The sequence below is a fragment of the Lipotes vexillifer genome, unplaced genomic scaffold, assembly GCF_000442215.2.
Source record: "Lipotes vexillifer unplaced genomic scaffold, Lipotes_vexillifer_v1.1 scaffold209, whole genome shotgun sequence".
Classification (NCBI taxonomy): domain Eukaryota; kingdom Metazoa; phylum Chordata; class Mammalia; order Artiodactyla; family Lipotidae; genus Lipotes; species Lipotes vexillifer.
Genome location: NW_006787556.1, coordinates 393,884 through 409,376, shown reverse-complemented (window position 1 = coordinate 409,376; position 15,493 = coordinate 393,884). Strand labels below are relative to the sequence as shown.

General features: G+C 42.5%; 1 protein-coding gene across 2 annotated transcripts in view; it reads right to left on the bottom strand.

Annotated features, from left to right (window-relative positions):
* PIP5K1A (phosphatidylinositol-4-phosphate 5-kinase type 1 alpha) overlaps positions 1–15,493 on the bottom strand; it is a 53,734-nt gene that overhangs the window by 20,049 nt on the left and 18,192 nt on the right. For both annotated transcript variants that reach the window (XM_007460260.1, XM_007460259.1), the window contains exons 3-6: positions 13,812–13,892; positions 9,836–9,966; positions 9,283–9,400; positions 8,949–9,101 (exon numbers count right to left, since the gene is read on the bottom strand). In XM_007460260.1, coding sequence (XP_007460322.1) covers positions 8,949–9,101; positions 9,283–9,400; positions 9,836–9,966; positions 13,812–13,892 — 483 coding nt within the window. The remainder of the gene's footprint in view (positions 1–8,948; positions 9,102–9,282; positions 9,401–9,835; positions 9,967–13,811; positions 13,893–15,493) is intronic.

Sequence of the window (15,493 nt, the reverse complement as noted above, 5' to 3'; positions counted from 1 at the left end):
GTGGGATAGGGAGGGTGGGAGGGAGGGAGACAAAGAGGGAAGAGATATGGGAACATATATATATGTATAACTGACTCACTCTGTTATAAAGCAGAAACTAACACACCATTGTAAAGCAATTATACCCCAAAAAAGATGTTAAAAAAAAAAAAAAAAAAGAAAGGAGGCAAAGGAGAGTTCCCTAACTTCTCCAGAACCTCCAAGAGGTATCAGTCAGAGTAAGAAAAAATACAGTATTATCAAAGGGAAGTAACCAACCTTATACTCTACTCTAGGAGCTGGACTAAGAATGGAAAGCAGAATCATCATTGAATAAAAACAAAAATAAACACATGGGACCTAATTAAACTTAGAAGCTTTTGCACAGCAAAGGAAACAATCAACAAAATGAAGAGAAAGCCCCAAAAATGGGAGAAAATATTTGCAAATGAAGTGACCGACAAGTGATTTTTCTCTAAAATATACAAACAGCTCATGCAGCTCAATATCAGGGAAAAAAAAAAACCCAATCAAACAATGGGGACTTCTTTCGTAGATGGCAGAAGAGTAAGACGCAGAGATCACCTTCCTCCCCACAGATACACCAGAAATACATCTACATGTGGAACAACTCCTACAGAACACCTACTGAACGCTGGCAGAAGACCTCAGACCTCCCAAAAGGCAAGAAATCTCCCCCACGTACCTGGGTAGGGCCAAAGAAATAAGAATAAACAGAGACAAAAAATAGGGATGAGACTGGCACCAGTGGGAGGGAGCTGTGAAGGAGGAAAGGTTTCCACACACTAGGAAGCCCCTTCGCGGGCGGAGACTGCGGGTGGCATAGGGGGAAAGCTTCGGAGCCACCGAGGAGAGCACAGCAACAGGGATGCGAAGGGCAAAGCGGGGAGAGATTCCTGCACGGTGGATCGGTGCCAACCAGTACTCACCAGCCCGAGAGACTTGTCTGCTCACCCGCCGGGGTGGGCAGGGCTGGGAGTTGAGGATCGGGCTTCGGGTCAGAGCGCCGGGAGAGGGCTGGGGTTGGCAGCGTGAACAAAGCCTGCAGGGTGTTAGTGCGCCACGGCTACCCGGGAGGGAGTCCGGGGAAAAGTCTGGACCTGCCGCAGAGGCAAGAGACTTTTTCTTCCCTCTTTTGTTTCCTGGTGCACGAGGAGAGGGAATTAAGAGCGCTGCTTAAAGGAGCTCCAAAAAAAAAAAAAAGGAGCTCCAGAGACAGGCGCAAGCCGTGGCTAAAAGCGCAGCCCCCAGAGACGGGCATGAGATGCTAAGGCTGCTGCTGCCGCCACCAAGAAGCCTGTGTGCGAGCACAGGTCACTATCCACACCCCCCTTCCCGGGAGCCTGTGCAGCCAGCCACTACCAGGGTCCCGGGATCCAGGGACAACTCCCATGGGAGAACGCACGGCGCGCCTCAGGCTGGTGCAACGTCACGCCGGCCTCTGCCTCCGCAGGCTCGCCCCGCACTCCGTGCCCCTCCCTCCCCCCACCGCCTGAGTGAGCCAGAGCCCCCGAATCAGCGGCTCCTTTAACCCCGTCTTGTCTGAGCAAAGAACAGACAACCTCAGGCGACCTACACGCAGAGGCGGGGCCGGTTTTTTTTTGTTTGTTTTCTTAATAATTATTTTTTATTTTAATAACTTTATTTTATTTTATCTTCTTTCTTTCCTTCCTTCCCTCCTTTAGACAACGAATCATCCCAAATTGAGGAGGTGGACTTTGAGAGCAAGATTTATCATTTTTTCCCCTTTTCTCTTTTTCTGAGTATGTATGTGTATGCTTTTGTGTGAGACTTTGTCTGTATAGCTTTGCTTCCACCATTTGTCCTAGGGTTCTATCCGTCTGTTTTATTTTTCTTTTTTTTCTTAATAATTATTTTTTTATTTTAATAACTATTATATTTTATCTTACTTTATTTTATTTTACTTTATCTTCTTTCTTTTTTTCCTTCCTTCCCTCCTTCCTCTCTCTCTTTCTTTCTTTATTCTTCTACTAATTCCTTCTTCCTACTTTTCTCCCTTTTATTCTGAGCCGTGTGGATGAAAGGCTCTTGGTGCTGCAGACAGGAGTCAGTGCTGTGCCTCTGAGGTGGGAGAGCCAACTTCAGGACACCGGGCCACAAGAGACCTCCCAGCTCCACATAATATCAAACGGAGAAAATCTCCCAGAGATCTCCATCTCAACATCAGCACCCAGCTTCACTCAACGACCAGCAAGCTACAGTGCTGGACAACCTATGCCAAACAACTAGCAAGACAGGAACACAACCCCACCCATTAGTAGAGAGGCTGCCTAAAATCATAGTAAGTCCACAGACACCCCAAAACACACCACCAAACGTGGACCTGCCCACCAGAAAGACAAGACCCAGCCTCATCCACCAGAACACAGGCACTAGTCCCCTCCACCAGGAAGCCTACACAACCCACTGAACCAACCTTAGCCACTGGGGACAGACACCGAAAACAACAGGAACTACGAACCTGCAGCCTGCAAAAAGGAGACCCCAAACACAGTAACTTAAGCAAAATGAGAAAACAGAAAAACACACAGCAGTTGAAGGAGCAAGATAAAAACCCACCAGACCTAACAAATGAAAAGGAAATAGGCAGTCTACGTGAAAAAGAATTCAGAATAATGATAGTAAAGATGATCCAAAATCTTGGAAATAGAATAGACAAAACGCAAGAAACATTTAACAAGGACCTAGAAGAACTAAAGATGAAACAGACAATGATGAACAACACAATAAATGAAATGAAAAATACTCTAGATGGGATCAATAGCAGAATAACTGAGGTAGAAGAACAGATAAGTCACCTGGAAGATAAAATAGTGGAAATAACTACTGCAGAGCAGAATAAAGAAAAAAGAATGAAAAGAACTGAGGACAGTCTCAGAGACCTCTGGGACAACATTAAACGCACCAACATTCGAATTATAGGGGTTCCAGAAGAAGAGAAAAAGAAAGGGACTGAGAAAATATTTGAAGAGATTATAGTTGAAAACTTCCCTAATAATCAAGTCCAGAAAGCACAGAGAGTCCCATACAGGATAAATCCAAGGAGAAATACACCAAGACACATATTAATCAAACTGTCAAAAATTAAATACAAAGAAAACATATTAAAAGCAGCAAGGGAAAAACAACAAATAACACACAAGGGAATCCCCATAAGGTTAACAGCTGATGTTTCAGCAGAAACTCTGCAAGCCAGAAGGGACGGGCAGGACATGTTTAAAATGATGAAGGAGAAAAACCTGCAACCAAGATTACTCTACCCAGCAAGGATCTCATTCAGATTTGATGGAGAAATTAAAATCTTTACAGACAAGCAAAAGCTGAGAGTTCAGCACCACCAAACCAGCTTTACAACAAATGCTAAAGGAACTTCTCTAGGCAAGAAACATAAGAGAAGGAAAAGACCTACAACAACGTACCCAAAACAAATAAGAAAATGGGAATAGGAACATACATATCAATAATTACCTTGAATGTAAATGGACTAAATGCTCCCACCAAAAGACACAGATTAGCTGAATGGATACAAAAACAAGACCGATATATTTGCTGTCTACAAGAGACCCACTTCAGACCTAGAGACACATACACACTGAAAGTAAGGGGATGGAAAAAGATATTTCATTCAAATGGAAACCAAAGGAAAGCTGGAGTAGCAATTCTCATATCAGACAAAATAGACTTTAAAATAAAGACTATCAGAAGACACAAAGAAGGACACTACATAATGATCAAGGGATCTTTCCAAGAAGAAGATATAACAATTGTAAATATTTATGCACCCAACATAGGAGCACCTCAATACATAAGGCAAATACTAACAGCCATAAAAGGGGAAATCGACAGTAACACATTCATAGTAGGGGACTCTAACACCCCACTTTCACCAATGGACAGATCATGCAAAATGAAAATAAATAAACACAAGCTTTAAGTGATACATTAAACAAGATGGACTTAATTGATATTTACAGGACATTCCATCCAAAAACAACAGAATACACATTTTTCTCAAGTGCTCATGGAACATTCTCCAGGATAGATCATATCTTGGGTCACAAATCAAGCCTTGGTAAATTTAAGAAAATTGAAATTGTATCAAGTATCTTTTCCGACCACAATGCTATGAGACTAGATATCAATTACAGGAAAAGATCTGTAAAAAATACAAACACATGGAGGCTAAACAATACAATACTTAATAATGAAGTAATCACTGAAGAAATCAAAGAGGAAATTAAAAAATACCTAGAAACAGATGACAATGGAGACACGATGACCCAAAATCTACAGGATGCAGCCAAAGCAGTTCTATGAGGGAAGTTTATAGCAATACAATCCTACCTTAAGAAGCAGGAAACATCTAGAATAAAATACCTATCCTTGCACCTAAAGCAATTAGAGAAAGAAGAACAAAAAAACCCTAAAGTTAGCAGAAGGAAAGAAATCATAAAAATCATATCAGGAATAAATGAAAAAGAAATGAAGGAAACGATAGCAAAGATCAATAAAACTAAAAGCTGTTTCTTTGAGAAGATAAACAAAATAGATAATCCATTAGCCAGACTCATCAAGAAAAAAAGGGAGAAGACTCAAATCAATAGAATTAGAAATGAAAAAGGAAAAGTAACAACTCACACTGCAGAAATACAAAAGATCATGAGAGATTACTACAAGCAACTCTATGCCAATAAAATGGACAATCTGGAAGAAATGGACAAATTCTTAGAATTGTACAACCTGCTGAGACTGAATCAGGAAGACATAGAAAATATGAACAGACCAATCACAAGCATTGAAATTGAAACTGTGATTAAAAATCTTCCAACAAACAAAAGCCCAGGACCAGATGGCTTCACAGGTGAATTCTATCAAACATTTAGAGAAGAGCTAACACCTATCCTTCTCAAACTCTTCCAAAACATAGCAGAGGGAGGAAGACTCCCAAACTCATTCTACAAGGCCACCATCACCCTGATACCAAAACCAGACAAGGATGTCACAAAGAAAGAAAACTACAGGCCAATATCAGTGATGAATATAGATGCAAAAATCCTCAACAAAATACTAGCAAACAGAATCCAACAGCACATTAAAAGGATCATACACCATGATCAAGTGGGGTTTACTCCAGGAATGCAAGGATTCTTTAATATATGCAAATCAATCAATGTGATAAACCATATTAACAAACTGAAGGAGAAAAACCATATGATCATCTCAATAGATGCAGAGAAAGCTTTCAACAAAATTCAACACCCATTTATGACATAAACCCTGCAGAAAGCAGGCAAAGAGGGAACTTTCCTCAACATAATAAAGGCCATATATGACAAACCCACAGCCAACATTGTCCTTAATGGTGAAAAACTGAAAGCATTTCCACTAACATCAGGAGCAAGACAAAGTTGCCCACTCTCACCACTCCTATTCAACATAGTTTTGAAAGTTTTAGCCACAGCAATCAGAGAAGAAAAGGAAATAAAAGGAATCCAAATCGGAAAAGAAGTAAAGCTGTCACTGTTTGCAGATGACATGATACTATACAAGGAGAATCCTAAAGATGCTACCAGAAAACTACTAGAGCTAATCAATGAATTTGGTAAAGTAGCAGGATACAAAATCAATGCACAGAAATCTCTGGCATTCCTATATACTAATGAAAAATCTGAAAGTGAAATCGAGAAAACACTCCCATTTACCATTACAACAAAAAGAATAAAATATCTAGGAATAAACCTACCTAAGGAGACAAAAGACCTGTATGCAGAAAATTATAAGACACTGATGAAAGAAATTAAAGATGATACAAATAGATGGAGAGATATACCATGTTCTTGGATTGGAAGAATCAACATTGTGAAAATGACTCTACTACCCAAAGCAATCTACAGATTCAATGCAATCCCTATCAAACTACCACTGGCATTTTTCACAGAACTAGAACAAAAAATTTCACAATTTGTATGGAAACACAAAAGACCCCGAATAGCCAAAGCAATCTTGAGAACAAAAAATGGAGCTGGAGGAATCAGGCTGCCTGACTTCAGACTATACTACAAAGCTACAGTAATCAAGACAGTATGGTACTGGCACAAAAACAGAAAGATAGATCAATGGAATAGGATAGAAAGCCCAGAGATAAACCCACGCACATATGGTCACCTTATCTTTGATAAAGGTGGCAGGAATATACAGTGGAGAAAGGACAGCCTCTTCAATAAGTGGTGCTGGGAAAACTGGACAGGTACATGTAAAAGTATGAGATTAGATCACTCCCTAACACCATACACAAAAATAAGCTCAAAATGGATTAAAGACCTAAATGTAAGGCCAGAAACTATCAAACTCTTAGAGGAAAACATAGGCAGAACACTCTATGACATAAATCACAGCAAGATCCTTCTTGACCCATCTCCTAGAGTAATGGAGATAAAAACAAAAATAAACAAATGGGACCTAATGAAACTTCAAAGCTTTTGCACAGCAAAGGAAACCATAAACAAGACCAAAAGACAGCCCTCAGAATGGGAGAAAATATTTGCAAATGAATCAACTGACAAAGGATTAATCTCTAAAATTTACAGGCAGCTCATGCAGCTCAATAACAAAAAAATAAACAACCCAATCCAAAAATGGGCAGAAGACCTAAATAGACATTTCTCCAAAGAAGATATACAGACTGCCAACAAACACATGAAAGAATGCTCAACATCATTAATCATTAGAGAAATGCAAATCAAAACTACAATGAGATATCATCTCACACCAGTCAGAATGGCCATCATCAAAAAATCTAGAAACAATAAATGCTGGAGAGGGTGTGGAGAAAAGGGAACACTCTTGCACTGCTGGTGGGAATGTGAATTGGTTCAGCCACTATGGAGAACAGTATGGAGGTTCCTTAAAAAACTACAAATAGAACTACCATATGACCCAGCAATCCCACTACTAGGTATATACCCTGAGGAAACCAGAATTCAGAAAGAGTCATGTACCAAAATGTTCATTGCAGCTCTATTTACAATAGCCCGGAGATGGAAACAACCTAAGTGCCCGTCGTCGGATGAATGGATAAAGAAGATGTGGCACATATATACAATGGAATATTACTCAGCCATAAAAAGAAACGAAATTGAGCTATTTGTAATGAGGTGGATAGACCTAGAGTCTGTCATACAGAGTGAAGTAAGTCAGAAAGAGAAAGACAAATACCGTATGCTAACACATATATATGGAATTTAAGAAAAAAAAATGTCATGAAGAACCTAGGGGTAAGACAGGAATAAAGACACAGACTTACTAGAGAATGGACTTGAGGACATGGGGAGGGGAAGCTGTGACAAAGCGAGAGAGAGGCATGGACATATATACACTACCAAACGTAAGGTAGATAGCTAGTGGGAAGCAGCCACATAGCACAGGGAGATCAGCTCGGTGCTTTGTGACCACCTAGGGGGTGGGATAGGGAGGGTGGGAGGGAGGGAGATGCAAGAGGGAAGAGATATGGGAACATATGTATAACTGATTCACTTTGTTATAAAGCAGAAACTAACACACCATTGTAAAGCAATTATACTCCAATAAAGATGTAAAAAAAAAAAAGGGTAGAAGATATTAATAGACATTTCTCCAAAGATATACAGATGGCCAAAAAGCACATGAAAAGATGCTTAACATCACTAATTATTAGAGAAATGCAAATCAAAACTACAATGAGGTATCACCTCACACTGGTCAGAATGGCCACCATCAAAACATCTACAAACGGGCTTCCCTAGTGGCAATGGTTGCGAGTCCGCCTGCCGACGCAGGGGACACAGGTTCGTGGCCTGGTCCGCGAAGATCCCACATGCCGCGGAGCGGCTGGGCCCATAAGCCATGGCTGCTGAGCCTGCGCATCTGGAGCCCGTGCTCCGCAACGGGAGAGGCCACAACAGTGAGAGGCCCGCGTACCACCAAAAAAAAAAAAAAAAATCTACAAACAATAAATGCTGGAGAGGGTGTGAAGAAAAGGGAACCCTCCTACACTGTTGGTGGGAATGTACAGCCACTATGGAGAACAGTATGGAGATTCCTTAAAAAACTAAAACTAGAGCTACCATTTGATCCAGCAATTCCACTCCTGTTCAATGTTCTTTGCAGCCCTATTTACAACAGCCAGGACATGGAAGTAACCTAAATGTCCATCAACAGAGGAATGGATAAAGATGTGGTACATATATACAATGGAATATTACTCAGCCATAAAAAAGAATGAAATAATGCCATTTGCAGCGACATGGATGGACCTAGAGATTGTGATACTGAGTGAAAGTAAGTCAGAAAGAGAAAAATAAATATCATATATTATCACTTATATGTGGAATTTTAAAAATGGTACAAATGAACCTATTTACAAAATAGAAGTTGAGTCACTGATGTAGAAAACCAACTTGTGGTTACCGGGGGGAAAAGGCAGGGGGATAAACTGGGAGACTGGGATTCACATACACACAGTACTATACACAGAACGGATAATTAATAAGAACCTACTGAATAGCACAGGGAACTCTATTCAATACTTTGTAATATGGGAATAGAATCTAAAAATGTAAGTGCATGTATAACTGACTCACTTTGCTTGCTGTACAGCAGAAACAAAACACTGTTAATCAACTATACTCCAATAAAAAAAATTTTTTTAAATCATCATTGAATCTTGTCGTTGGGTAGCAGGGTCTAAGCTAAAAACACTTAAAATAGGACAGATAAACAAAACCCCCGTTAGCCACAGAGAGACAAAAGAGATGGGAAAAGCACAAAGATGAACTACATTCCTAAGACAGAAGTGCTGATGTTCTTTTGTCCCCCTGATGGCAGCCTCCCCAGCCTTGTCCTGGAGTGGAGTGGGCAGCTCAGACAGCCAGTGCTCCTGGTCCTCTCACCATGTAGTATCCTGGAAGCAGCTTCTGCAGAAACTCCGCCTCTTTGTGCTGGACTGTTTTAATGATGAATTCATCATCGCTGGACACATAGAAGAGGGAACCACTAGCCCCAGAGTTGCAGAGTTCAATCAGCGGCTCATTGCAGAGGGAGTACTGGGCCCAGAGAAAAGAGAGCAAGAGGTTCAGAGATACAAGGGCATGCCCAACCAGAAATCAACTACAGATGCAATTCTATTCTAAAGAAAAACTAGAGCAAGAGTGTGGAGAGAGGGTCTTCCTTTGGAAGTATCCCTCTGATACTGGAGTCCCAGGGTCCTGAAATCTGGAAGCTTACCAAGTAATCATCAGGGCGGATACCAAATAACTCCCGAAAGTAGCGGAAGGCAACAGGTGCATAGGTCTTGAACCGAAAGTCATTGTAGTGATGAGCAGGAGTCAGGTTGCTCCCTTCACTGTGGGGTTGAACAGAAGAAGCCATAACTTACCAGTCCCTGTAATTTAGGGAGTCCACACCCTGGAAAGACACTCAGTCACCCAGAGGCAGGTCAATACATCCCTCCTGAGAGAACCAAAGGGACTGGATGAGTCAGTTACATAATGGGACAAGGCACAACATGGGGATTAAGACATGGGCACAGGGAATCACATTACCTCCTCCCGATGCACTAAATTGTTTTTTAGGGCTCAGTCCACAGGCCGGAGGCTCATGGAAACATCCAAAGGAGAGCATGTGCCCTTCAAATTCTCCAGTCCCCATATCACCCTGATTAAAATCAGGTTAAGGATTGGATGCATGCCTAAATTAGACATGAACCCTAAAATGCCCTGATGATGATATAAAAAAGCCACATTTTCTAGGACATTCCCCTGAACATTAAACTCTGTACCTCGGGAAGAAGATACTCTCCACCACATAGAAGTCTTGCATGAGGACATCCCGCTCTGGTTTGGTACTCAGGCTCCCCACAGTGTGAGTAATGCCTAACTGGATGGCACCTTTTAAAGCTGACGAGGTTGTCTGAGAAACAAGAGGAAAGTTTCTAGTATTAAATCTGATCATAGCAATAAAAACTCAGGAGAGAAGAACCGGAAGGAACACGGGAGAGCAAATGCCTATCTAGTAGTTCAGACTAAACTGGGGCAATCCAGTTTCCCCATCCCCACGCTCTACATGGCAATTAAGCCTGCAAAGATTGGAAGAGCATGAAGATACAGAATAGCAAAGTGGGGACTCTCTAAACAAGGTGTTCCCTCCTATCCACATCTATATCTGGAAGATACGTTGTACTGAGAGAACAATCCTAGGTCTCACTCCAAAGGTTCCTGCCCCCAGAGTATATGGAGTCCTCCAAACATTTTATTCACCTGATAGAGAATGTAACTAAAATTAACTGATACTCTGATTCACTGCCTAGCTACTGAAGCTCAGTTCTCTAAGGCAAGGGCTGACTGGCGTTCCAAGGACAACTGAGTGGCAAAAAAAGCTCCTGACTGAAGAAGAAAGCCTGAAAGATTCAAATTATTTCTGAGAGAAGTATTTAGATTTAAAATTATCATACTGTGGTCAAAACACAAATATAAGAGCCCCACTCTTACAATCCAGGATTTCAATGTCATGGGAAAATGTCATATTATCTAGTTCTGTGCTGTCCAATATAGTAGCTACTAGCTACACTCAGCTATTTAATTTTAAGTTACAGTTAATTTAATTTAAAAATCATTTCTTCAGTCTTACTAGCCACATTCAGGTATGATTAGTGGCTACCACACTGGATAACACAGATATAGCACATTTCAATCACTGTAGAAAGTTCTATTGGACAGTTTTGTTCTAAGTGATTTCCCTTATCCCCCCAACCCTCACCAAATATTACTTGTATCAATATTCTACCTAGTCCTCATTGGGCATTAAAATTATAACTAGGGACTTCCCTGGTGGTCCAGTGGTTAAGAATCCACCTCCCAACGCAGGGGATGCGGGTTCGACCCCTGGCTGGGGAACTAAGATCCCACATGCCATGGGGCAACTAAGCCCATATGCTCTGAAGCCCACGTGCCACAACTAGAGAGAAGCCCGTGAGCCAGAGCGAAGCGCCTGCACATCACAACGAAAGATACCGTGTGCCACAGCTAACACCCAATGCAGCCAAATAAATAAATATTTTTAAAAATAAGAATAGGGGTTTCCCTGGTGGCACACTGCTTGAGAATCCACCTGCCAATGCAGGGGACACGGTTTTGAGCCCTGGTCCGGGAAGATCCCACATGCCACAAAGCAACTAAGCCCATGCACCACAACTACTGAGCCTGCACTCTAGAGCCCATAAGCCACAACTACTGAGCCCACGCACAACTACTGAAGCCCACATGCCTCGAGCCTGTGTTCTGCAACAAGAGAAGCCACCGCAGTGAGAAGCCTGCATACTGCAATGAAGAGTAGCCCCTGCTTGCCACAGCTAGAGAAAGCCCATGCACAGCAACGAAGACCAAACGTGGCCAAAAAAGTTGAACACTTAAAAAAATTTAAAAATTAAAAATAAGAATATTTTTTAAAAATAAATAAAATTATAACAAATTTTTTAAGTGCTTGCCTCTCCAATTAGACTAGAAACTCATCTTTTTGTCTCAGTGTTCAGCACATAAAAAGAGCTCAATAAATGTCTGTTTAATTGACATGGGCCTCAGAGTCCATTCCCAGGGAGAGTTAAGTCCCTGACTGAGAATGAGTCAGTCCACCTCTATCACTTCGGACAATGCAATAAAGACAGAGAACAAACACAAGAAGAATTTACATGGGCCAGACAAGGTATAGATGCCAAATAGGAGGTTGAACACTGTACCCCAGGAAACCTAAGCATCTCCAATTAGTCGAGAACCGGGGAATTGGGTCACTCCAGGATGCTTCTCTCCTGTTTTCCCTTCACCAGTTCAATTTTCTCTTCTTGGCTATTACTACTATCTTTCCAATCCATCTGATATCTCTAGCTCAAAATCAGGTATTCTAGGCCCTATTCACCAACTGAAACTACAATCTTAAAAAAACAAAACCCATGGACTTCCCTGGTGGTCCAGTGGGTAAGACTCCATGCTCCCAATGCAGGGGGCCCAGGTTCGATCCCTGGGTGGGGAACTAGATCCCACATGCATGCCACAACTGAGAGTCCACATGCCGCAACTAAGAGCCTGCACGCCACAACTAAGAGCCCGCATGTCACAATTAAGAGTCCACATGCCACAACTAAGAAACCCACATGCTGCAAATAAAGATCCCACATGCCACAACTAAAGATCCCGCATGCCACAATGAAGACTCTGTGTGCCACAACTAAGACCCAGCACAGACAAAAAACAAAACAAAACATACACACAAAGAAAAATTCTTGACCTGCTGTCTATCTCTATCACCAAGCTGAATGGGATCCAGCCTTCACTTTATGTACATCCATCACAAGAGACATGGTTCCCTAAAGCTAGGTAAGAATGGCCTTGGGGGCTTATTACATGTTTATATCTAACAGGGAAACACAATTTCTTCAGCTCAGTGAAAAAGCATCCAACACCAGATTTGTTCATTAAGAACATTCTCATTTAAACACATATACAGGGACTTCCTTGGTGGCACAGTGGTTAAGAATCCGCCTGCCAATGCAGGGTACACGGGTTCCATCCCTGGTCCAGGAAGATCCCACATGCCACAGAGCAACTAAGCCTGTGTGCCACAACTACTGAGCCCATGTGCCACAACTACTGAAGCCTGCGCGCCTAGAGCCCATGCTCCGCAACAAGAGAAGCCACCACAATGAGAAGTCCATGCACCGCAATGAAGAGTAGCCCCCTGCTCGGTGCAACTAGAGAAAGCTGGCGAGCAGCAACAAAGACCCAACACAGCCAAAAACAAAAACAAAAACGAAAACAAACAAAACGAAAAACACATATACAGGGCTTCCCTGGTGGCACAGTGGTTAAGAATCCGCCTGCCAATGCAGGGGACATGGGTTTGAGCCCTGGTCCGGGAAGATCCCACATGCTGCAGAGCAACTAAGCCCGTGCGCCACAACTACTGAGCCTGTGCTCTAGAGCCCATGAGCCACAACTACTGAGCCTGTGCACCACAACTACTGAAGCCCACGCGTCTAAAGCCCGTGTTCCACAACTAGAGAAACCACCGCAATAAGAAGCCCGTGCACCGCAACGAAGAGTAGCTCCCACTCGCCACAACTAGAGAAATCCCGCGCGCAGCAATGAAGAGCCAACGCAGCCAAAGATAAAATAAATAAATTTATAAAACAAAACAAAACCCATATATACAGATGGGAAATAATTTACCCTTTGTGAAGTAAATTCTAAAGTTCAAGTTGCGGGGCTTCCCTGGTGGCACAGTGGTTGGGAATCCGCCTGCCAATGTAGGGGACACGGGTTCGAGCCCTGGTCCGGAAGGATCCCACATGCCACAGAGCAACTGTGCCCATGTGCCACAGCTACCAAGCCTGTGCTCTGGAGCCACAAGCTACAGCTACTTAGCCGTGCACCACAACTGCTGGGGCCCATGCGCCTGGAGCCCATGCTCCACAGCAAGAGAGGCCACCGTAGTAAGAGGCCCATGCGCCGCAGGAGAAGAGTGGCCCCCGCTCGCCGCAACTAGGGAAAGCCCACGCACAGCAACAAAGACCCAACGCAGCCAAAAATAAATAAAAATAAAATAAATTAATTAAATTTATAAAAAATAAAAAAGTTCAAGTTGTATGATGGCTATTGTGCAAAGGTTTAGCGTATCAAGAAATGGGATGGAATGTGGAGAATAATATCAAGGAGACAGAACTATCCCTTCCTGGAGTAAGATGAATGGGTTTCACCCAGACACACCTTTTTATATGTTGTCTCTCCTGAGGAATCAACACCTCGGTGGCCTATTTTCTTCATGGGCATGCTAGAGGCATAAGGCACCTAGAATAAGAAGAGTCAAGATTAGTACATGATTCCCATGTAACACACCAAACGGCTACCACGATGGTAAATCAAAAAAAACAAAACATGCAACACACCCTTTTTAGGTTAAGAACGTTTTATAAAATCTTCAGAAGATCCCTCCCATGCAAACACACAGCTATAGTGTTGCTCCCCAAAGAACTACACTGACTAAAAGAACACGAAGAAAACTCCAAAGGACACATATTTCACCTTTGGTTCTCAGAAAGATGACATAGAAAATTAAAATGATTATCATTAAAGAAAAGGAGAAACAGGGGAAGTAAGCAATAGCAGCCCCAGAAAAAAGGAAAGACCCTCAGTTTACAAAAGCAAGACAGAAGTAGAGCTCCACAGACCCAGCTTCCTTTCAGAAACTACTACCCCTCTAATATTCAACCCGACCTGAACACTATTTGCTCAAACTGAATTCACCAGCAGAAATGATCTAGCCACTGGCAAATGCAAGTACTGCGAGCCCAAGTATTAAAAGGCTGTGGCAGGGCTTCCCTGGTGGTGCAGTGGTTGAGAGTCCGCCTGCCAATGCGGGGGACACAGGTTTGTGCCCCGGTCCGGGAAGATCCCACATGCCGCGGAGCGGCTGGGTCCGTGAGCCATGGCCGCTGAGCCTGCGCGTCTGGAGCCTGTGCTCCGCGACGGGAGGGGCCACAGCAGTGAGAGGCCCGCGTACCGCAAAAAAAAAAAAAAGAAAAAAAGGCTGTGGCAATAAGATGAATCCTCTAAGATAAGGGCCTCAGTGCCTCAAAGAGATTCCTGAGAACGTGGTATGGCTTTGTTTTCTACTCACATACATCACAGCCTCTGAAAAAAGGAAGAAGTAAAACCAGTGGAGCGGAGGCTAGAAGGCTATTCTCCACAGCCAAGATGCCAGCACAACAGACATGAAGGTATTCTTCATGATGTCGATACTCAAGTTAACAAGCCAGAAGGCAAAAAGACTACTGAAAATAGCATGTTACCATCTTAGGGCCTGATATTTAAGTTCTACTCTTCTTGCTAAGACCCTTAGTGCCAGAAAACCCTCAGTATATAACCTGACAGATCTTGGAAGATGTTCTGAGAAAAAAGCCTAAAATCCTACGCCAAAATGGTCCGCACTCTGAGGTCCCGTCACAAAACCCAGGAAAGATGCAAGAAGTAAAAAGAGGAATGGGAAATACTCTGTGGGAAGAAAATTAAGCAGATACTCTGCACAAAAGAGAAAAACTTAGAATATCAACAGCTTCAGTACGGTTAAAAGAAGTTCGCCACATTCACTGAAGCTACGCAGTCAGGATGTATTAACAGCAAAACAAGAGAACGAGCTTTAGTGTCAGACTAGCTTTGAATCCTAACCTTATTAATTACAGGACCTTGGGCAAGCTACAGAACCTCTAATCTTCACTTTTTCATCTATAAAACATGGATAACAAACAACAGTACCTACACTCATAGAGGCTCTTTGCAGGATTAAATAAGAATACCTATAAAGAGCACTTAGGTACCTTATTTACTCTTTGGTACATTAAAAAAAGCTCAGGGGCTTCCCTGGTGGCACAGTGGCTGGGAGTCCGCCTGCC